Source organism: Mercenaria mercenaria, chromosome 2 (assembly GCF_021730395.1).
Source record: "Mercenaria mercenaria strain notata chromosome 2, MADL_Memer_1, whole genome shotgun sequence".
NCBI lineage: Eukaryota > Metazoa > Mollusca > Bivalvia > Venerida > Veneridae > Mercenaria > Mercenaria mercenaria.
The window spans coordinates 109,788,891-109,813,828 of NC_069362.1; the positions used below are offsets into that span (position 1 = coordinate 109,788,891).

The 24,938-nt window shown below is 36.6% G+C and overlaps 1 protein-coding gene across 8 annotated transcripts in view; it reads left to right on the forward strand.

Moving 5' to 3' along the window:
* LOC123562448 (sushi, von Willebrand factor type A, EGF and pentraxin domain-containing protein 1-like) overlaps positions 1-24,938 on the forward strand; it is a 447,821-nt gene that overhangs the window by 81,715 nt on the left and 341,168 nt on the right. For all 8 annotated transcript variants that reach the window (XM_053537519.1, XM_053537520.1, XM_053537522.1 and 5 more), the window contains exons 21-22: positions 3,238-3,459; positions 4,680-4,913. In XM_053537519.1, coding sequence (XP_053393494.1) covers positions 3,238-3,459; positions 4,680-4,913 — 456 coding nt within the window. The remainder of the gene's footprint in view (positions 1-3,237; positions 3,460-4,679; positions 4,914-24,938) is intronic.

The following is a 24,938-nucleotide window of genomic DNA, read 5'->3' on the forward strand; positions in this document are numbered from 1 at the left end:
AGCCCTAAAAATGTTTGTTTCGGGTAACCCGACCCTACCTAGTTAGACCTGCCGACCCGAGTGTTTTATATCACGACTCTGTGAGTATAATTATGAACATATTTAACTATTTCACGAGTCGCGCTGTTGTATTACCGCCGCCATTTCGAAAATTTTCAATCGGCGTGTAAAAAGCCGACAAACTTAACGAAGGCATACTTAAACCTCCTTCAACATGACTATATATTATTTCTTGATTTTATTATAAACTACTTCAGAAGTTATTTCAAATACGGCCGAATGCCCAGGCGCTGTGGATTAAAACTGATTCTGTGGACGGTATGAAATGTCATACCATAGATAAAAAGATATCACATTTACGCCTGGTGCAAACTATTAATCCGTAACGATGACCCCTGTCAATTATGCATTGCAATTTTCTTGTTAATTGGACCATTTTTGACATGCATCACATTTACACCTGTTGCAAAACTGCAAATCCGTAACGGTAGCCCCTGCCAATTATGCATTGCATTTTTCTGGTTAATACGTCATCTTTTGATATACAGTTAACAAGCACGACAGAACAAACGGTTTTATGCTGAAAAATAAGCATGCTTATATTGCTCGAAACAAACTATACTTAATATACACTAATTTACAAATATTCGAATTTGATTTTCATATTCGAATATTCGGCCGATTTTCGAATATTCGAATACCCGAATAGTCGTTCCCATCGTACAATATTGTTAAAAAATTATTGACAGATATCAGTTCATTATGTTATTGCAGTAGAGAAAATTAGGTGCCTTCCAGTATGGGACTTTGTATTGCATGGCAATACTTCACTCACTTGTTGTTATTAGGTTAATGTTGCGCCAGTGGTGTTATCTTAGTACTAACGGTGTACCAGGCTTGTGGTACCAAAGGGGTACCTGGTTCGTATATGGTACCAGTGGGGTACATGGTTCTTGTATGGTACCAAAGGGGTAACCAAGGTTTGTATATGGTACCAGTGGGGTACCTGGTTCTTGTATGGTACCAAAGGGATACCTGGTTTGTATATGGTGCCGGTGGGGTACATGAAAGGGTGTACCTGGTTCTACCTGGCTTATCGTACCAAGAGGTACGGGGGAATGGTATTGCATAGTGTACGTTTGTGCCATATCTTTAGCGCAACGAGGTTCGAATTCTCCAAATTGATAAAGCATGCCCTGGTCGCTCCCTTAATGAGGATTTTCAACTTCAATCGCCATTTAACGTTTGAAGTTTGAAGCCACCGTCGTTCAATCCACACTTAACTGAAACGAAAATAAGTGTTATTATGTTATTAGAAATGTTTTTATTTTCTTTTAATAATAAAAGCTTAAGTTATATGATGGTACGTCGGCCCAGGAATTTAATCCTAGAATAAACCAGGTAATATTTTATTGTATTTTCTATGAATAAAGTACTTCCTAGTGGTAAAACCTGATACCTCCACGAAGAATAAATGTTATGTTAAGTTTTTTTGGTTACCGAGGCCCACAGATTTTAGGGTGCACTTATATTTTCTCTTGTCGGACATCACCGACTGAATTTGTAGCATGCATATCTCAAAGAGTTTTCGACCAGGTGTCATCAGACTACAATGGATTTTTGATGAGCAGGTCAAGTTGTACACATGAAGTTTTGTTTTGGATCTAACTCAACCAGTCCAGAGTTATGTTCCTTAACTTCATCAAAAATAAGCAAAAGAGGGCCTCAAAATATGTCTGTACCTTAAAAACTATTTGACTAAGGGTCATAAAACATTAGATGAATATTATTCAGCATATGACATTGTGCACCATATATTTTTATTGAGATATAACACAGCTAGCCCAGAGTTATGGCCCGTGACTTGTCAAAAGTATGTCTTAAGGGCCTAAAGGTTTGTGTTGCTCTTATCTAAAAACGTATTTAACCCAGAATTATCAAACTTAATAGGATTTTTATTTAGCATATGACACTGGTACCTTGGGTTTTGTTTGGGATGTCACTTGGTCAGACCATACTTATGGACATAGATCTAATAAGAAATATACATAAACGGCATAAAAGTTTGGGTAGTGTTTGACCTAGAATCATAAAATTTAGGGAATTGTAGTATAGCATTTGATGTTGCATCTGATGTTGGCTTTTTGATTTAAATATGCCAGACTAAAGTTATGGTCTTTGAATTTTGTTTCATATATATCTCAGAGAGTATTTGACCTTTAGTCATAAAACCATATAGTAATATGTTCAGCATGTGAATTTGTGCAGCTGGCATTTTGTTTTGATTTCACTCTGCAAGGCTAGAGTTACGGCCTTTGATCAATCAAAAATATGTATCAAGGTAATAAATGTTTGTGTTTCATCAATCTCAAAAAGTATTCAACCTGTAGTCGTGAAATTTTATAGGAATGTTGTTCTGCATGTGGAGATGCCCGTCTGAGATGAACCAAAATATCATGATATATTGTTCTGAATGCAAATCACAATACCGAACCTTCTAATTTTATAAAACAGGATAATAAGGAATAGATAAGCTAGTGAAAATGATACATGATATAGATGTACTTCTATGTATGAAATTTCTATAGTTTTTTTTGTAATAAAATCTGTAAAAGATCCTTTGGAAGCATAGAATGCAAAAAGGCAGAATAATAGCAGACTCGGTTTGATTGAGTTTGTTCATGAGAAGTAATGAAATGTGCAACACCTCTCACATCACATTGTCTTCAGCAGAAAAATTCAACACACGATGATGAGGTTTTCATTGATATAATCAGGATCTAAACAACTTGGACCTAGCCATAGGACACAGCATTATTTTTATTGCGTAAAGACCGTGTCAGTAAGAAATGGACAAAAGAGTTGAATTTGGGGCTTTGGTTACAACCTATACCATTATAATTATGAAAGTGGAAAGAATAATTTTAGGATACAGTCGAACTTCGTTCATTTGAACTCAACAGGGCCTGCAAAATCTGTTTGAGTTATTGCTAGTTCGAGCCATTGAACAAAATTCATTAAAAAGGGATATTGCTGGGAACTGACAACGAGTTCAAGCGAAGGTTGGTGTACAAATTATCCGTGTTCGAGCAACCAAAGTTAGACTTTTTATGATTTTTAATTCTTTAAAAACATATTATCTTAGATTTGAAGGTTTGTATAAAGACATCAGCACATTACAAGTCCAGTTATTATATGGAAGAGGTTGGTAACGTATATTTAATTTTCATGATGCAGAAATTGATTGTGGTGAGCCCAATTTGGTAATGCCAGTTGGTGGAAAATTCTTTAACAACATAGGGCCTGCAACAAACACATACCTACCTTCCACCTCCAAGTTTATTCTTGACTGTGACAATGGTTTCGATGTTACTGGATTCTCCAATGATGACGAAGGTAACATGACTGTCAGGTGTAAGGAAAATGGCCGATGGAACTTTGGGACACTGGCTTGTGCTGGTAAGGATAAAGAATTTGAATATGTTTAATGTATTAAAGTATTTGCCACAATCTGTTGAATATCATATAGGAACAAATTATAGACTGTATATGAATAACCAAAACTATGCTAAAAGCTAAATGTAAACAAATCCCACCTCTTTATAGGGACTTCGAGTTTAAACATTTAAATTCTGTTTTACCATTTATGTAAAGACCATCTGTAGTTAAAAAATACCCTTATATTTTTTTTTGCGTTTTGTTTGAACAGTCTGTGCACATACCACCTGTCGCTTGTATTTTAACACTGCTAGGGTAATGTTTCTCAAATTTAGACATTTGAATTTTATTGTTGTTTATCTGCAAAAAGAACGAACATTTTAACTCGTCATACATGATTATATAAGAAAACCGACAAAATATCAATCTAGCTGGAAATCTTCCTGAATGTAGAGGCATATATCTTTGTTTTCTGTTTATAAACTTGTTTTTAATGATAAAAAGTAAGTCTTGGAGAAACCTGTAATCTGTGTAATTGGTAATCAGTTTTTCATCACCCAATTTGGCAGCATCTGATATGCAATATCTTTATGAGTGGTGAAGGAACAAGTGAAAAAGTGAATTAAGGTGTTAATGAAGGTCGTGTATGAGAATTCTAGTATGGTCCTCTCTCAAGGGGGTAAGGATGGGGTGTGAATGTAAGAAATATGCTAAGAAAGGCCCAAATCGTATGTGTCACATGTATCTGGAAAAATATCTAAACTAGAATTAAAACATGGGGTTTTCTGTCAAATGCTTGTAAGGCATCTATCTTTGTTTTGCATTTTTCTCGAAAAGGTTATGATTTAGACTCATAAAACGTTAGAGGATAGTGATACAGCATTGAGGCTGTGCCCAGGCTGCTAGATAATTCTGTGCATATGTGGTTTATACCCATATAAATGCATGAAAAATAAAATTTAATCCTTAAAGTGGACAGAATATATCTTTTTTTGTATTTACTCTGTTTATAGCTCTTGAACAAATAAATGGTATTAGGTAGAACATTGTCTACAATATTAAAGTCCTAATATGTAAAGTGTTTTGCGATGAAAGAGGTCCTGCATTTGTGGACCATGAATTCCATGTCAATGTTATCATTCAGAGTATGTGTGTAATGTATATACAGTGTTTGACAGAAACAATAAAAACCAACTTTTGCTGATCAGGAATTTATTGCTCAGCTAATTATTGTTTTACAGATACAGAAAATCCAACATTTAGTGGTAGCTGCGGACAGACATACAACATTGATGCAGTTGATCAAGTGTTCTTTAAACCTGGAACAGCAAGTGATAACGTTGCAGTGGCTTCTTTCAGTAGGACTGATCCTTTACAGTCTGGTGATAGGCTGCTTGTTGATACCTCAGTAACTTACACTGCGAGAGATTTCCAAGGAAATGATGAAACATGTACAGTTACCTTTAATGTTATAGGTATGTATTTTTAACTTAGATGCATTAGAATTGAGCACTAGCTTAACTCCACATTGACACTGTAGGTCTCGGCCACATAGACTTTAGGTGTGCTTTTTTTCAAATGTTATCTTTGGTTTCTAGCTCAACTGAACAATGCTCCTGTATATTAATCATATATTGTAGACAATTTTTTTTTGAGTATTATGAGGATTATATGTCTAACCCCCCTACCCCTTTATCACATTTGGTTACACTACACCTCTGTTGGGTATTTGTACCCCTATAACAGCCACCACCCACTTCCCTCTCCAAATTTCATCCCTTTGAATTTCTCTAGTGCATTTTCCAAAAACTGTTTGATTCATTAAACATCAGACAATAATTATTCAGTTTGTGAAGTCTTCTTGCCTGTAGTGCCCTGGACTGAAAATGGCTTCAAACTTGAAAGAAAAGTATGTTTTGTCTGTCTGTCTTGTCAGTAGTCAGTATATGACCCCTGTTGTATTTCATTTCAGCGAAGGTCAAAGCATGCAAAATTATATACCTACTTTCCTCAAACAGGTCACCGTGTTAGCATATGTGTTTTACAACGATGCATATTTTAAAAAGTTTCCACCAATGATTTCAGTAAGAAAGAGACGGAATGAAACGTACATATTAGAGTATTTCAAACTTGCTTCACCTATTTAAAAATGAGTTGAAAAAGGAAAGATTTCTAAGTGATGCAGAAATATAACAAACTTATGAATAGCTGCGTATATATTTTTCTTCTATGAAAATGTTTGGATTTGAATTTCTGTTGGTGTTATCAATGAACAAAAGAAGGATTTAATATATATATAACTTGCAGTTAGGGTTTTTGAATTGAAAGAAATTCTGAATACTTGTATCTAATATTATTTGCACTTCGGATTTCTGAACTCAACCAAATTCTGAATACATAGATGTAACGTCACTTTTGGTTAGGATTTCTGAAATAACGAAGTTCTGAATACTTATATTTAATGGTAATAGTAGTAAGAGTTTCTTCTTGTAGTTAGGGTTTCTGAACTGAGTAAAATTCTGAATATCTACATATATGTAATGTTTCAGATCGCACAGTTATTCCATCACTTCTTTGTCCGCCATCAAAGACACTTTTTGTTTCTGATAGAGATTCTGAGGCCTATAATACATCTAGTGAAATCTTAGTGTCTGATGGTACGCTTCAAGTGAGCCCAGCGTCACTTGCCGTGTCTGTTAGTAAAATTGGCTCAGCCGACATTGTTACAGCTACAGCAGAAGATCAGTTTGGCAGGGAATCCTCATGCACATTTATGGTTGATTATGTTGGTGAGTAAACAAAAACTTTTTATCTTAAGGTAGTGGTCCCATTATGATAATCTGTAATTTATGTTTTATTGAGTTTAATCTGCATGTGATAACAGTATTCTCTGGTTGATACAGAAACTTGTATGTATGAGCTTCATTTATGACTGAAGAAAAATAGAATAACAGACGACAATATGAAAATATTTGGAAATTGACATTTTATCATCAGACTCCACTACCTTAAGTTTATGTATTGTTGTGACATGTTATAACTGTTGACTGCCTAGTATACCCCAGCAAAGATTATAAGTTTACAGTGGGAGGGGGATAACAAATTCCAAATTTGTGTTGTGCATATCTCAAAAAGTATTTGGTCACAGAATGGTCATATCAAACCTCACAAGCTTGTCGTTCAGCATGTGAAGTTTTTCACTTGGTGTTTTCAATGAGACCTCACACAGCCTGACTACAGTAATAGCCATTGACATAGTCAAAAACATGTGTAAAAGGGGCCTATAAGTTTGTCATATATCTCAACAAGTATTTGACCTAAGATAAAATTATACTCAGCATGTGAGACTTTTTTAGATATTTTTTTCAGCAGGTCAGAGTTATAGCCATTGACTGTGTAAAACATGCAGTAAAAAGTAATTGACTTAGAGTCATACAGATTTAAGTTAATGTTATTTAAGTTGTGCATCTATTGTTTTCTTTGGGAATTTACTCAGTCAGACCAGAGTTACGGTCCTTTGACATTGTGAAAAATATGCAAAAATGTGCTTACAGTCTGACCTGTCTTAAGCAGCCAGCCAGGGGAAGGAGACAATTTGGCCGCTTAAACCAGGTGACCGCTGATCGGAGGTGCAGCCAGTATATGTATTTTTCAGACTTCTGACCAGTTTAGCCTTTAGGCCAATTTCTTTTTCGCTTTTCTAGTATTATCTAACCAGGATACATTGACGTGCATTCGCCTTCGTAATATGAATGGTATTGTTAGCAATCTAAAACTCCGGCGTTATCTTTTTATGATCTCGGCATCTACTGATGCGGGAGGCATATAGTGATTGTCCTGTCCGTCCGTCCGTTCGTCGGTCCGTCCGTACGAGGTTAACCAAATGGGACCGTTTCTTCTAGCATCAATACCGCTTACTAGAATGACTTAATAGTAATGCAGATGTAACCGGTGACCATTCCTTATCTTCAGACATCGCCTGACCTCTCAGTTTGACCTTGACCTTGACCTCATTTTGGACTTAGGTTGCTTTATATGGGCGATCTCTTGGTTAACCAAATGGGACAGTTTCGTCTGGCATCAGTACCCCTTACTAGAATGACTTGATAATAATGCAGATGTAACCTGTGACCATTCCTCTTCAGACATCACCTGACCTCAGTTTGACCTTGAACTTGACCTCGTTTTGGACTTAGGTTGCTTTGTATCGACAAGGATGCCACAGAGGGCATCAAGTGTTTATTGAACGCAACTTCTTGTTTACAACAAAAATTGTTACAGACAATTTCCAATTACAAAACAAGTTTGTTTTCAGTTTCCGCCAATTTGGTAAGAAAAGCTACTCTTCACGCTTACTGTCTATACTAAAATCTAAGATTGCCGTTATGTTCCGCAAAAGATCGGGTGGGTTTAATTTCGTTCAAACATAATAAATTTCATACAGATTTAAAAATATTTTGATGAAAGAAATACAAAAAATCACAAATACTAGGCTACTAATAAGATATCGAGTATTATCTATAACCTAGATCAAATTGTGAACAACAAAATTGACAGAGGGTGACACGCTAATTGCCGATAATTAATGGCCACTTGATCGTAACAAAAAGGGGATCACACCTTTGGTTATTAGTTTTAATTGAGAAGCTCATGTCATTTTGTCGTTCTTGTGGTGAAATCACGCGAAACTTAGCTATCACGTGTTTCTCAAAAATCGGGCGATGATCACCTAAAAAAATTGGTTTTGGAAGAAACATGGCCGCTGAAAAGGGTCAGATACGGCGGTCGGGAGGCATTTCGGTGGCCGCTGACCGCAGACGGGAGGTGGCCGCTGAATAAAGTGATGAAATAGAGAAAAAGGAAGCATTGCAGAGTAATGTGCCCTAAGGCACCGACAACAATTTTAAACAAGGAATTGTTGTCTACAATTTTGTTTAGTGTTCTTGAACTACCCAACTTTTAGTCTTTGAGTGAAAATTATGACATGTTGAACAATTGTTGCTTAATTGTGTGTGATTCTTAAAGATAGAATCCAATTTGGCTTTGAGGAATCTTCAGACTTGCACAGGTATAATTTTTACGCCCCCACACATTTAAGGGGAGGGCTTTCAGTGTTGCTGCTGTCAGTGTGTATGTGTGTCCGTACATACGTACGACCTTAAGTCCATCCGTTCGTACATTCTGAATCTTGTGTGTCCAACTCCTCTCACTTTTTGTCTGATTTGCTTCAGTCTTTTACAGATGAACACGCCTAATGTGCAGATGACTATAGAGGAAGGAATTTATTCTATGACGATTTTTACCAAAATTATGGTCCTTTGTTAGTTTTGCTATAATATAAAATATTGAGAAAAATATTGTGTGTCCAATTTCTCCCACACTGCTCAAATGACCATAACGGAAGGCATTTTTTTTGTGATTATTTTTACAGCCTTTCAGGCCATTTGATTGTTTTGCTATAGAGCAAAATGTTGTGTGTTCAACAGTTCCTCATATCCTTTTGGAAAGAATGGAAAGAAAGTTACTCAGATGCACAGCCTTTTTCGGATACAATTTTCTTCATTTTTTTGTCAAGCAAGATGGTCTTTGCTAAAACATTTCTATTTTGAGGACAATATGTGGGGGCATTCATGTCAAGTGGACGGACACAATTCTAAATTTTCCTTGTGAAATGTTAAAGAGAATTTTGTAAACCAATGATGTTTGTCATTCTGTGATCTATGCATCTTTTATTTCAACCAGTATTCTATACCTTTCAGCAAATGCTTGTTTCCAAGAACAGATTTTTGTTGACAGTAATGCAGTGAGAGCCTGCAACGAAGTTGGTGGGAATCTTGTCTGTGAGTCCACCTGCAAAACAGGCTATATTTTCTCTGATAAAGCCAGTGCCAAGAACTTCACATGTTCCAGAACAGGGAACTGGGATTATACCAGTACTTTACCTCATGCTCGCTTCTGTCTTTGTAAGTACTGATGTAGACTCGGATGCTTACAAACTGTATAAGACTGTATATGTTCAAATGTCTCATGCTTTCTTGTTTTATCTCTATTTTGATTTCATGTAATTACAGCCTGTTTTATCACGGTGCACAATCAAGTGACTTGTGGCGTTTCAACTGGGGTATCACACCAAGCAGAATTTGTAAACAAAATGATGTTTTAAGGTAAAGTTTTAAAAGATATATATTGTAAAATGACACCTAGCTGGTGCAAGGCCTTATAACAATGCGTACATTCGGTGATATAATATTTGTCCAAGTCTGCTTTAGTTTTGCTGGTAACCCGGATAAACCGCACTGCTTCAACAGCAAGCGTATTTTCAAATGGTTTGAAAGCCAAACCCTAGCGACTGTTCCTTAATAAACGACCAACTAGTTATCACCGCTGGGTTCCCTTTGATATCTACGATCATTTTGATAGAATTTTCGCTCAATAAATGGCGTATTTCTGGATAGATCGCTGAACTCGAAAAATGTCCGTTCTAAAGTCAAAAAGCTCTCACAGAAAACCTTATTTTAAATCGCGAGTTTCTGGTTCTTTTCGTTAAATGCAACGCCGCAAATAACGCAGATAACGTTTTACCCTACCCGCGCGTTACTTTGTAAAGTGTACTGCACGCGGATAGTGATACTTTCGAGAAAATGTATGTAGCTCAAAAACATGCCCTTAAAACCAGTTACTTTATACCAATGCTGTCACATCAAGCAAAAATCTTAAGCTGATAACTTAACCACTTTCTACTGTTAATTTTGCCAAGAAGATAAAGCAAAATGGTCATTTCCTAATTGGATTTCATATGAATTTAAATGTATCAAGACAACACTTGAATAATCAAAAGATATAACGCAAATACTAAATTTGCTGTTAGCATGCGGTCAATACAAAAGGAGCATCATGGAAGGCACGTGCTGTTTTCCCACCAACATGATCGTCGGCTTCCCGTACAATTTGGTAATCCTTTATGGTGTATAAGATTGCCCGATATTTACAGCTTGTTTTCATTCGTTTAAACTGGCTTTTTATAACTTAAACCCATGTTCAACCAAATATTCGGAAAAATCTGCCGGTCAGTTGACGAAAATAAATATCTGAATCTGAATTGATCTAGTACAATTTCTACATAAATACGGTTTTGGAAAAGTCCTGTTGAGCCAACGACATCATCTTAAAGCATACAAGTATAATGCTCCGACGCCGACAAGGTTGAGCGACCTGTCAAGTTTCCACGTTTTAGCTTACCTGTCACAAAGTGACAAGGTGAGCTTTTGAGATCGCGCGGCGTCTGTCGTCCGTCGTCTGTGCGTCCGTGCGTGCATACGTAACTTTTGCTTGTGACCACTCTAGAGGTCAGTTTTCATGGGATCTTTATGAACGTTGGTCAGAATGTTTATCTTTATAATATCTATGTCAAGTTTGAAACTGGGTTACGTGCGGTCAAAAACTAGGTCAGTTGGTCAAATAATAAGAAAGCCTTGTGACCTCTCTAAAAGCCACATTTTTGGGATCTGTATGAATGTTAGTCTGTATAAAGGTTAAACTGAATGTTCATCTTGATAATATCTAGGTCATGTTCGAAACTGGGTCAACTGCGGTCAAAATCTAGGTCAGTAGGTCTAAAAATAGAAAAACCTTTTGATCTCTCTAGAGCCCATACTTTTCAATGGATCTTCATGAAAATTGGTCAGAATGTTTACCTTGATAATACCTAGGTCAAACTTGAAACTGGGTTACGTGCGGTCAAAAACTAGGTCAGTAGGTCTGAAAATAGAAAAATATTGTGACCTCTCTGGAGGCCATATTTATCATGAAATCTTCATGAAAATTGGTGAGAATGTTCGCCTTGATGATATCTAGACTAAGTTCAAAACTGGGTTACGTGCCTTAAAAAACTAGGTCAGTAGGTCAAATAATAGAAAAACCTTGTGACCTCCCTAGAAGCCATATTTTTCAACGGATCTTCATGAAAATTGGTCAGAATTTTTATCTTGATGATATTTAGGTCAAATTCAAAACTGGGTTACACGAGCTCAAAAACTAGGTCACTATGTCAAATAATAGAAAAAACGACGTCATACTCAGTTCAAAACTGGGTCATGTTGGGACAGGTGAGTGATTCAGGACCATCATGGTCCTCTTGTCTCTATTTTGTAATTTCATTGGACATGATTTATCAAAAATTAGTCACGCTGTTTTAGATTAATGATATCAGGCTGTTCATGTTTTAATAAACATGTTTTATTACATTTTAATTAAATGGCTAAAATGCGAAATTAACACATTGTGATAATTTTGGTCACATACGACAGAACGAATAACAGAAATTAATAAGATGGATAATGCTTCGGAAATGATATCAAATATTTCGCAAGTTACTATTTTTTACTACATCGTAAACTATCTGGCTTTTTCAAAATAGTTTAAAGCAAAGGAAGTTACAGGGATGTCTATGATTAGCTTTAATCAGGCGACGAAATATGATTTGAAACTAACAGAAGGTAAATTTATCTCGCAAATCAATCTATTTTGGAAATATAATGTATTCTTTACATAAATATTTGAGTGAAAACTGATATTCTTGAATTTTAGAGTTAAATTTTGCACTGATACATATCCTTATTAATCCTTATTGATTTTAGCAATCTATTCAAACAATTCTATAGAAAAAAAAACAACAGACAAAACAATTGCGCAACAGCTTAAATGCATGTCTGGCTTGCAATTTCGTTTCACATCTTTGCACAGGAAAAGAGTGTAAAAACTGCAGTCAGTAAGTTAGCTGTTTTATAAACGAGGACTGTAGGGGATCAGTATGATACCGGGTTTTCTAGCGACTTGTATATTGTCTTATAAAAACGCCTCGGAAGAGGCTAATGCTTTCACAAATATATAGAAATTCCTGTCTATGGATGGCGATGATATTTATGTTACTGCTGGTTACTGGTATTCAGTCATACAAAGGCACTACGTCACCGGATAATAAAATGGGTACATGTGATTTATAAACATGCAAATCACGAGGATTCTTTGCAATGTTTTACTACATTGTATTTGTATGGGCAAAGAAAAATTCGACCTGTTTAAAGAAAAAGGGATGTTTGTACAGAGAATTGTTCTCAATTCAAGCACGTTTTTGTTTCAGCTTCGTTTCTATTTCTGGAACTCTCGTTAGCTGCACTGCATTCTATTTCTTTTTCCTGTTATGTTTTGTGCGTATGCGAAACATCCATTACATTGAAGTAAATGAAATCATTGTCCGAAATATCGACATTTCTTCAAACGGTTTTGCGGAACTATTAGAAGAAGAATGTTGAATAGTAGAATAGTTTTTCTAGAAACTTTACGGTAATCATGATAAACGTGCCTGTTAAGTTAAAAAATGATATGGTACACAGAGGACTCGATCCTATAACATTAAGATGGATCAACCCATGTGATATTATTATGATGTTAATTAAAAATATATTCTGCTGGTTTTTCAATGATTATCGTTATTTAGGTTCATACACCGAAAATCAAGAAGGGAAACTTATGGAATATTCATGAGTGCTTGATCAATGCGTTATAAACGCCACGTGCCAGCTGGGTATATGGCGGGGAAATTGAAGAATCAATCGGTCTCCACGGATATAATCGATATCTTAAACAAGTGCGAGATACAGTAAATAATCGGTGGCACAATTCCAAAAGAAACATTCTGCTTTATATTCTTGGCAAAATTAACAGTAGAAAGTGGTTAGACTGTCAGCTAAAGATTTATGCATTGGTCTAAAGTAACTTGATGTGGGAGCATGTTTTTGAGTTACCCACATTTTCTTGAAAATATCACTATCCACATGCAGTTAACTTTACGAAGTATTGCGTTTGCAGGAGAAAACGTTACCTGCGTTATTTGCGGCATTGCATTCAACGAGAGGAACCAGGAAATCGCGATTTAAAATAGTGCTTTCTGTAAGAGCTTTTGGACGGACATTTTTTTAGTTCGGCGATCTATCCAGGAATGCACTATTTTCTGAGCGAAAATTCTACCAAAATGATCGTAGATATCAAAGGGAACCCAGCGGTGATAACTAGTTGGTCGTTTATCAAGGAACAGTCTCTTGGGTTTGATTTTCAAACGATTTGAAAATACGCTTGCTGTTGAAGAATTGCGGTTTGTCCAGGTTACCAGCAAAACTAAAGCAGACACGGACATATATTATATTACCGGAGGTACGCATTGATATAAGGACTTTCACCAGCTAGGTGTCATTTTACAAACAAAATATATCTTTTAAATCTGTACATTAAAAACACCGTTTTGTTTATAAATTCTGCTTGGCGTGATAGCCCGGTTGAAACGTCACAAGTCACGTGATTGTGCGCCGTGATTTTAGAAGAAATTTAAACTCCTGCAGAATATTACAGTATGCTACCTGTTATTTATTTTTATGTTAAAGATATTGAATAATGTGGAATTATTATTCCTGTTTTTTTTGGGGTTTTTTTGTTTGTGTTTTTTATTATTTTCTTTTATGTAGCAATAAACAGAACTTCATGTCGTGGGTCTGTCATTCAAGTACAATCCAAGCTGGCACTACCAATTAGGTAAATGAGAATCAGTAGATTCCATAAGTATTTCAGAATATAGATAACTTCTAGACATCAGGTAGAAAAGCAAGAGGTGTTTGCAGGGTTTTTGTCTTTTAAGGATATCCTTAATCATTTTGTTTCATACAGTCTTGGGAATTTTCATTAAAATACATATTTTGAGAAATGTTTTAACTTTGGTAACTTTTAGTCCCAACTGTTTGTTCCCAGGAGAATATAGAGTGGTATAGTTTGAGTTTGTCTAATTTCATGTACATTCCATATCTTTTTAACCAATTTAAAGATATTTATGAAACTTTCTGATATTGACAACATGCAGAACCTAAGTTCTGTTGCAATGACCTAAAAGTGCCGATCTGTTTTACTTTTTAGCTCACCTGAGCATTGCTCATGGTGATCTATTGTGATCATGCCGTGTCCATTGTGTGTCTGTTTGTTGCCAACAATTGTGTTTAAAAGACATCTCCATGACCACTGAATAGATTTTGATGAAACTTGGCATGAATGTTCCTTTGATGGTCCTCTACCAAAGTTGCTCAAACTTGTTCCACTTGTTTGCACAAAAGGGTCACCCGAGCTAAAATTAGAAACAATCTTCAAACAACATCTCCTAAACTCATGGACCAATTGAGAAATAATTTCACACAAATTATCCTTGTGGCAACCTCTAGCAAGATTATTCAAATGATATTGATTCTTCAGAAAACATGGCCATCAGAGGGTGTGGAAAGTTTGAAAATCTTCTTGTGTGAAACTGCTGTTCCAATTTTAGAATAATTCTACACAAATGGTTTTTGTCTACCATGATTGTTCAAATTATTATGATTTGTTAAAAACAACTGTGGTCAGAGGGCGTGGTCACTTTTCCCTATATACTTAGACAAACACACTAAAACCCTTGTACACAGGTGAGCTCTTTAGGATCAATGGTTCTCTTGTTTTCATTTACTAAGGACAAGGTCAAACTAATGACTTAAGTCAGGAATGACATATGCCAGGGGATTATTTTTGTTTGTGGTATTTGTACAGAACATGATTGTATGATGCAAACTTCAAAATTAAAAGCTGTTTTTCATGGAATTTCTTGTTTCTTTTTGGAATTACCCGGTAGATGCCATGTTTTCCTTTGGTTAAAATGGGGTCAAGTTTCCTCCAAAATCATGTTTTTCTTCAATATGATTAAATTTTTTCTGAAAGATTTTTTTTTATATATTACTTGATAAAGGATTCTAGTTTATTGAATTGTTTTTGAGCTCACCTGAGCCAAAAGCTCATGTTGAGCTTTTGTGACCGCTCAATGTCCGTCGTGTGTCGTGTGACGTGTGCCCGTCCGTCGTCCGTCCGTCAACATTTTCTAAAAAAATCTTCTTTTTGAAAACCACTGGGTAGAATTACACAAACATTCACAGAAATGATCCTTGGCAAGGCCTAGGCTTTTGATATTTTGTATGTTGCCTTTCCTAGAGTTTCCCGACCAAAATTATTCAAATTATTTCCCTGGGGTGAAAAGAGGCCCTGCCCTGAGGTACCAAGTTTAAGAAAGGCTTATATAGGGAAAAAAAAATAAAAATCATTTTTTTTTTAATGTTCAAGGCCTAGGCCTTTGATATTTGGTATGCAGCATTGCCTGGTGGATCTCTAGCAAGTTTGTTCAAATTATGCCCCTTGGGTGAAAAGAGGCCCCGCCTTGGGGGTTCATTTGTTATAAAAATTATTATGAGTTATACAGGAAAAATTACTTTAAAAATTTTCAGATCATATTTCCTAGACTTTTTAATTATGATTACCCGATGATCCCAATCGATTAGGGATCACTTGACTGTGACTTTGACCTACTGACCTACTTTCTTCTTCTTTAAGATTCAGCCTTGAAATTTGGATGACATGTACAGTTTTACACACCGATCTTAAAACTGACTTTCAGTTACCATGAATGTGACCTACTTACTTACCTTCCTTATATTTTAGCATCAGCTTGCCATTTGAAACATGTGGCTCTAATTACTCAGGTGAGCGATCCAGGGTCATCATGACTCTCTTGTTTTATATGCCTTGAAAACAAACTATGTGATGGAACAGGTATTCTGTCGTCTGCCCATCTGTCTGGTAGCTTAAAACTATAAGAGATCCTGAAAATTGACGTGAAATTGCTGATGGGTAGAAGATGACCCCTCCCACCCACACACACACACACACATACACAGACACTTACTATATTGATTTTTGAGCTCAGCTTATCAAAGGGAAGAGTTACAGTTACTTTTAATATAAAATAGTTTCTGCTCAAAGAGAAACCCTTTTCTACGATCATCAGATTTGGCAGGCACACTGCCAATGTCCCAATATAGATTTTGAGGTCATAGGGGCGAAGGTCAAGTTTATAATGTCTGTACTAGAACTGTTTTTGTGCTCAGTATTTTGAGAATATATATATAACTTGGTACAAACATATACCATTTCTTCATGATGTGTGTCATGTGAGATCTGTAGTTGTCACACTTTAAGATGAAAGATTTTACTTCATTTTTGTGCCCCCATGAGTGGTGGGGGCATATAGATTTGGTCTTGTCCGTCCGTCCGTCCGTCCGAAGTTCGGAAAGTATTTGATATAGATTCATGAAACCTTGCAGGAGTCCTAATCATGATGTGAATTTGCGCACCTCCTATTTTTCATCTGGCTCCGCCCCCCTATTTTTAGAGTTATGGCCCCTGAAATAATCAAAAATGCACATTTTTACCTTGGGACGTGCTAAGCTAAAAAATATGTCATATAAATTGATAAAACCTTGCATGAGTCTTTATCATGATATGAACTTGCGCACTTCCTAGTTTTCGTCTAAGTCTGTCCCTTATTGTTAGAGTTATTGGCCCTGGCTCCACTCCTATTTCATTTAGGTCCGCCCCCTACTTTCAGAGTTATGGCCCTTGAAATAGTCAAAAATTTTCACCTTGTGACACGCCTAGCTCAAAAAGTATTTGATATGGATTCATGAAACCTTGCACTAGTCTTAATCATGATGTGAACTTGCGCACCTCCTATTTTTAGCTCGACTATTCATAGAATAGTAGAGCTATTGGACTCGCCCATGCGTCGGCGTCGGCGTCCGCGTCGGCGTCCGCGTCCGCGTCCCGATTTGGTTAAGTTTTTGTATGTAAGCTGGTATCTCAGCAACCACTTGTGGGAATGGATTGAAACTTCACACACTTATTCACTGTGATAAACTGACTTACATTGCACAGGTTCCATAACTCTGTTTTGCTTTTTTACAAAATTATGCCCCTTTTTTGACTTAGAAATTTTTGGTTAAGGTTTTGTATGTAAGCTGGTATCTCAGTAACCACTTGTGGGAATGGATTGAAACTTCACACACTTATTTACTGTGATAAACTGACTTACATTGCACAGGTTCCATAACTCTATTTTGCTTTTTTACAAAATTATGCCCCTTTTTCGACTTAGAATTTTTTGGTTAAGGTTTTGTATGTAAGCTGGTATCTCAGTACTCACTAATGGGAATGGATTGAAACTTCACACACTTGTTCACTGTCATGATCTGACATGCCCAAAGCAGGTCCCATAACTTTATTTTGCTTTTTTACAAAATTATGCCCCTTTTTCAACATAGAAATTTTTGGTTAAGTTTTTGTATGTAAGCTGGTATCTCAGTATCCACTAATGGGAAAGGATTGAAACTTCACACACTAGTTCACTGTCATGAGCTGATAAGCACTATGTAGGTTCCATAACCCTATTTTACTTTTTTACTAAATTATGCCCCTTTTTCGACTTTCTTATTCATTCAAGCGACAAGGCTGTTAAATAGTCGAGCGTTGCTGTCCTCCGACAGCTCTTGTTTGTCTGGCTCCGCCCCCTATTTTTACAGTTATGGCCCCTGAAATAGTCAAAAATGCACATTTTTACCTTGGGACGTGCTTAGCTCAAAAAGTATGTAATATAAATTGATAAAACCTTGCATGAGTCTTTATCATGATATGAACTTGCGCATTTCCTATTTTTCATCTGCCCCTTATTATCCACCCGCCAAAGGCGAAGGGGATATTAGAAATGCTCTCCGTGCGTGCGTGCGTGCGTGCGTGCGTGCGTCCGTCCGTCCGTCCGCAACGATCTTTGTCCGGAGCACAACTCCAAAAGTACTGCAGGGATTTTCTTCAAACTTCATACACTGATAGAACACATTGAGAGGAAGTGCAGTGTGCAAGAACAATAACTCTGCCATGCCAATTTTTTGAGTTATTCCCCTTTATCATATTTTCTTTTAAAAATTTTGTCCGGAGCATAACTCCAAAAGTACTGGAGGGATTTTCTTCAAACTTCATATACTGATAGAACACATTGGGAGGAAGTGCAGTGTGCAAGAACAATAACTCTGCCTTACTTACTTTTTGAGTTATTCCCCTTTATCATATTTTCTTTAAAAAATTTGTCCGCAGCATATCTTTTTCATGCATGGAGGGATTTTGATATATCTTGGCACAAATGTTCACCACCACGAGATGGAGTGTCCTGCACAAGAACCAGGTCCCTAGTTCTAAGGTCAAGGTCATACTTAGAGGTCAAAGAATACAAGAATGAAAACCTTGTCCGGAGCACTTCTTCTTCATGCATAGAGGGATTTTGATATAACTTGGCACAAATGTTCACTACCACAAGACAGAGTGTCATGCGCAAGATCCAGGTCCGTAGGTCTAAGGTCAAGGTCAAGGTCACACTTAGAGGCCAAAGGTCAGATACAAGAATGACTTTGTCCGAAGCATTTCTTCTTCATGCATGGAGGGATTTTGATGTAACTTGGCACAATTATACACCATCATGAGACGAAGTGTCATGCGCAGTTCCCTTCTTTAGAATTACTTCCCTTTGTTGTTACTTTAAATAGCTTTTATTGTAACTTTTTCATTACTAGTCGTAGGGAAAAATCGAGACCACTTTTCAGTAGTACAACATGCATGCTATATCCAATTTTGAGGTGTATTTAGACCAATCTCTACCTAGCAAAGATTTTTGTGTGGACTTACAATTTTTTCTTTTATTTATTATTCATTTTTTTAAAGATTAACTTCCATTAGTTGTTACTATAAATAACTTATGTTGTAACATTTTTATAATTGACCACAGGGAAAAAACAAGACCACATTTCTGTGGTACAACTTGGATGTTACTTTCCAATTTTAAGTGTATTTTAAGACATCTCTACCTGGTAAGGAGTTTTTTTGTGGACTTAGAAAAACAAAAGACTTACAATGATTACGAAACAACCACAAAATTAAAATTTAGCTGCTAGAGTAAAGAAATTTGCTGTGACGGGCATATATTGTGACATTCTGGCACTCTTGTTCCCTGTTACCTTTCCATTCCTTCTCTTTACAGTAGCCATATAGAAAAACATTTTACAGGTATACTGTTCATGAAAATTAATCAAATTTAGCAGTAAACCTTCTCACCACTGAATAATTCTTTCTTCCACATCTTTAAAACCCCTGATGTGGACCACAACTAAACGGTTTTTCAAAGCTTCTCCCAAAATGAATACTTTCAGACACTAACTTGCCAGTAACTTTAGCCTTCAATTATAATATGCCCGGCGGGGGGATTGGCCATGTCTAACATGGCTCTTGTTTTCAGAGTTATGGCCCCTGAAATAGTCAAAAATGCACATTTTCACATTGTGACAGGCCTAACATAAAAAGAATTTGATATAGGTTCATGAAACCTTGCATAGGTCTTAATCATGATATACACTTGTGTACCTCATTATTTTCATTTGTTTCTGCCACCTATTTTTAGAGTTAAGACCCCTGAAATAGTCAAAAATGCACATTTTTTACCTTGTGACACACCTAGCTCAAAAAGCATTTAATATAAATGATTGAAAACTTGCATTAGTCTTTATCATGAAATAAACTTGCACTTTATTTTCTTGGCTGGCTCTACCTCCTATTTTTAAAGATATGGCCCCTGAAATTGTAAAAAATGCACATTTTTACCTAATTATGTACCCAGTTCAAAAAATATTTGATGTAAATTCATGAAACCTTGCTCGAGTCTTTATCATGATGTGACCTTGCACACTTGGCAGTCTTCTTGAGAATTTTAGTGCTAATTACAGAGTTATAGCCCTTGAAATAGTCAAAGTAGTAGATTTTTTTTGTTTGTGATGCTCATAGCTCAAAAAGCATATGGCCTAGAATAATGAATCCTTTTCATGAAACGTTTGTTCAGGCTATACCCAATTAAGACTGCAAACATTTGAATTATTGCCCCTTATTTGTGACAAATTTACCAGTGGAGGTACACCCTGTGTCCTACAGACACATTCTAGTTCTTGTCAGGTCTAACTTTTTAGCTCACCTGAGCACAATGTGCTCATGGTGAGGTATTGTGATAACGCTGTGTCTGTCGTTCGTCCGTCCGTGCTTGCATCCGTCAAGCCGTCCGTCCGTCGTCAACATTTGTGTTTAAACGGCATCTCCTCCAAAACCACTGAATAGATTTTGATGAAACTTGGCCATGATGTTTCTAGGGTGGTTCTCTACAAAAGTTGTTCAAACGGTTTCGCTTGGTTGCACATAGCCAGAGCTAAAAATAGAGAAAAAAACCTTCAAACAACATCTCCTAAACCGATGGTCCGATTTTGAAATAATTCCACACAAATGGTCCTTATGTCACCCTGTACCAAGATTTTTAAATTATACCAATTTCTCAAAAAAACATGGCCGCCAGAGGGCGTAGTCACGTTTCCCGATATATATATAGTGGAAATTTGAAAATCTTCTTGTATGAAACTGCTGGCCCGATTTTGAAATAATTTTACATAAATGGTCCTTGTGTGACCCTCTACCAAGATTGTTCAAATTACTTTGATTCGTCGAAAAACATGGCCGCCAGAAGGCGTAGTCATTTTTCCCTATAAGTATATAGCGGAAACTTTAAAATTATTCTTGTATAAAACTGCTGGCTCGAAAATCTTTGTGTCCAAAAGCACAGGGCCTAGGGCTTTGATATGTGGTATGTAGAATCATCTAGTGTCCTCTACCAGGATAAGATATGACCCCGCCTCGGGCGTCACATGGTTTAAATAGACTTATATAGGGAAAAAACTTTGAAAATCATTTGGTTCGAAACCACAGGGCCTAGGGCTTTGATATTTTGTATGTGACATCATCTTCTGGTTCTCTAGTAAGATAGTAAGAAAATTATTCCCTTAGGGTCAAAAATGGCCCCGCCCTGGAGGTCACATGGTTTACATAGACTTATATAGCGAAAACTTTAAAAATAGGGCTTTGATATTTATAATGTAGCATCATCTGGTGGTTAGTTTAAACTGTAACTATTTCCACAAATTGTATATACAAACATGAGTACTATATTTAAATTAACAAAGTTTGATAAAAAGACATACATCAATCAAAATAGTACAAACAAACAAACAAAGAAATTTATAATCGAATGGATTGGAAAACAAGCTACTTAAAACTTATATGAATTCCGCTCCATAAGAAAAACAGAAGTTAGATGAAGAATAGTAACTAGGCTGTGTAAATGTATGTATCATGTTGTGTTAATCGGAATATGAATGTGAAAAATATATGTATAATGCAAAGTTTGTGTATGTGGTTTTGTGTGTGTGTGTGTGTGTGTGTGTGTGTGTGTGTGTGTTTTTAATGATGATTGAAGAATTAACGAGCAAGTTTATGCTATTGTCTCTCGTCGTCGTTTGGGGATGGGAGAGGGGAGATGTTGATTGTCGCAGCTTATGTATTAAATCTATTTGTTGAGGTGATAAATCGTTGAACGTCAGTGAATAGGGAAATATTATGTTGAGAAGATAGATGTTCATCACCATACAATAGATTGTTAAGAGTTAGAGCGCATTGGAGATTGGAAAATATGTCAGTTCGAAGATTTTGGTATTTTCGACAATGAAGCAGATAATGGTCGACAGTTTCTATCTCACCACAATCACATCTAGCGATGTTTGTGATTCCTCGCCGGTTGAGGTCATAGTTAATGGAGCTACAACCTAGACGTAATCGAGCATGAAGAATTTGGCCTTTTCTGGATCCAGCATTAAATAAAGGATTTGATTTCGGTAGGTTTTTATTCAGATTTGATTTGAAGGCATTGACTGAAGGAGATGATTTGATATGCTGCGGAAGTAAGTTCCAGTCGTTTATTGTGTTAGGAAGAAAGGAAGATTTGTATGAATATGACTGGCAAAGGATATTTCTGATGTTTCTTTGGTTAAATCTAGTATTGATATATGTTGGTTTTCAGGAATTAGTGAAGACAGGTTGGCGGGTGATAGACCATTGACCATTTTATAGAACAAAACAAGGCGATGTTTCTTTCGTCGTTCTGTCAGAGGTTCCCAACCGAGATCGAGTAAGAGTTTCTGGATGTTACAGAGTTTAGTGGCACCGGTGACTATACGTGCAGCCTCGTTCTGGACGGCCTCGATTTCATTCTTTAGAGCTTCTGTACAGTTATCCCAAACAACATCAGAATATTCCAGGATTGGATGAATCGATGAAAAGTACATTCGTTCGAGACTTTGTCGATTTAATAGAAATTTAAGAGATCTCATTATTCCAATTCGTTGCCAAGCTTTTTTCAAAGTAATAGATATATGTGAGGACCATTTTAGATCCGAGGAAACATACTGAAGAATTGGGTAAAAATCGATTCTATTATCTTTCCTTGTTTATCGAGATCAACACTATACATAAGGTATGAGGTTATCCAGTCCAGAAGTAAACCCTTAATACCTAGAGAGGATAGCTTATGAAGAAGTCCGCGATGCCACACCCTGTCGAAGGCCTTTGAAACGTCACAAAACGCGGCTCAAACTTCTTTGCCGTTATCGAGAGCATTGCAGATGTGGTTATGAAGATATACCAGTTGGTTCATTGTAGAGTCACCTTTGATAAAGCCTGATTGAAGAGAAGTAATAAGATTGTTTTGTGTGACATAGTTGTAGAGATATTTGTGAATACACCGTTCCATAAGTTTGCCTATGTAGCTTAGAAGAAAGATTGGTCAATAGTTCGAAGGTTTTGAGGGATCTGATATATTAAAAACTGGAGTAGCGTTTGCTAGTTTCCAGGATGAGGGGAAGAAGGCATGCGACAATAACTTATTGAAAAACTTGGAAAGAGGTTCAGAAAGTTCTGCCTTACCTTCTCGAAGAAGTTTAGGGCTGATGAGATCAGGACCACATGCTTTAGATGGATCAATGAGGGATATAGCATCAGAGACGTATGTTGGTGTAATAAGAATATTCGTTAGGGTAGCTGTAGTAGAGGATGGGCATGGTGGCAAAATTTCATTAATGTCATCTATGGTGGATTGTGAGCAAAAGAAATGGTTAAGGAGTTCTGTCTTTTCCTGGTCTTAGATGCTTGTGTATTTTGGTCTTGTAGCGTTGGAATTGTTTGAGCTGTTGTTTTATTTGTTAGTTTTTTAGCAGTTTTGAACCAGAGTTTCGCTGTTATTGTGTTTGAGTTTACTTGTTCAATGAGTTTATTTTGGTAGTTTTTTTTTTTGATATTCGTATTAGTTTTGTTACCTCGTTACGTATTGTTTTAAAATATGTCCAAGCTTGTTCAGTGTTAAGTCATTTTGCTGTTTTGTGTAACTTCTTGCGCTTCCTAATAGCCTTTCTTATCGTGATATTTAGCCAGGAATGTCGTTTGGTCTTATTGTGACTGTTTTATTTGGAATTGATTGTTGTGCTGCAGTTAATATTGCGTGTGTGATGTCTTCAGTGGCTTTTTTAAGGTCAGTGTTTTCTATTATGGTGTCCCAGGTAGTATTATGCAGTATTGTTTTATATTGATCATAGTTACCTTTGTCGTACAACCATACTTTTCTTTTGAATGTAGTGTTTATAGGTTTGTCTAGTTTAAGAACAGCAACAATAGGGCAGTGAAATCGAATCATGTCAGGAATGAATGGATCGGCAACAAAGCTGGTTAGTACCTGATTATTATTTTTAACAAAGATGAGATCAATAAGAGAGGATGAGTTTTCTGTAAAATGTGTTGGTGATGAAATTAGTTGTTCTGCCTGTAAAGAGGAAATTAGATTTGATATCTTGTTTGTCTGAGTGTTTAGGATATTGATGTTAAAGTCACCAGCAACTAGGATATTGTCACAAGGTTGGTTAAAAGCTTGGTCTATAGACTGTTCGAGAAGAAGCCATTGCTGATTATTTGAATCCGGAGGACGATAGATGCCTCCTACAAGGATGACACGATGTCTGAAATTTATTTCAAGCCAGAGAGCCTCTATTCCAGCAACAGAAAGGTCGTCACGATGTTTGGCGAGAAGGCCATCTCGAATGTAGATAGTGACTCCTCCACCTATGCGATCATTACGATCACAGCGAAACGGTGTTTGAAAGTTAGGTATGAGAAGATCGTCATTTTATATTGCAGGAGATAGCCAGGATTCTGTGAAGATAAGAACATCATAAGGCTGAGCTTCTATTTCTAAAGTGTCAATTTTAGGCTTGAGACTTTAAATATTTAGATGCATAACAGCAAGTTTTGTTTTTTGTTTTTTTTTGGGTTTAACGCCGTTTTTCAACAGTATTTCAGTCATGTAACGGCGGGCAGTTAACCTAACCAGTGTTCCTGGATTCTGTACCAGTACAAACCTGTTCTCCGCAAGTAACTGCCAACTTCCCCACATGAATTATCAGAGGTGGAGGACGAATGATTTTAGACACAATGTCTTTTATCAAATCGTCACGGAGAACATACGACCCGCCCGGGGATCGAACTCGCGACCCCGCGATCTGTAGACCAATGCTCTCCCTACTGAGCTAAGCGGGCGGGCTGCATAACAGCAAGACCACTTTGCAATATTTCACTGTATGCGGATAAGGATG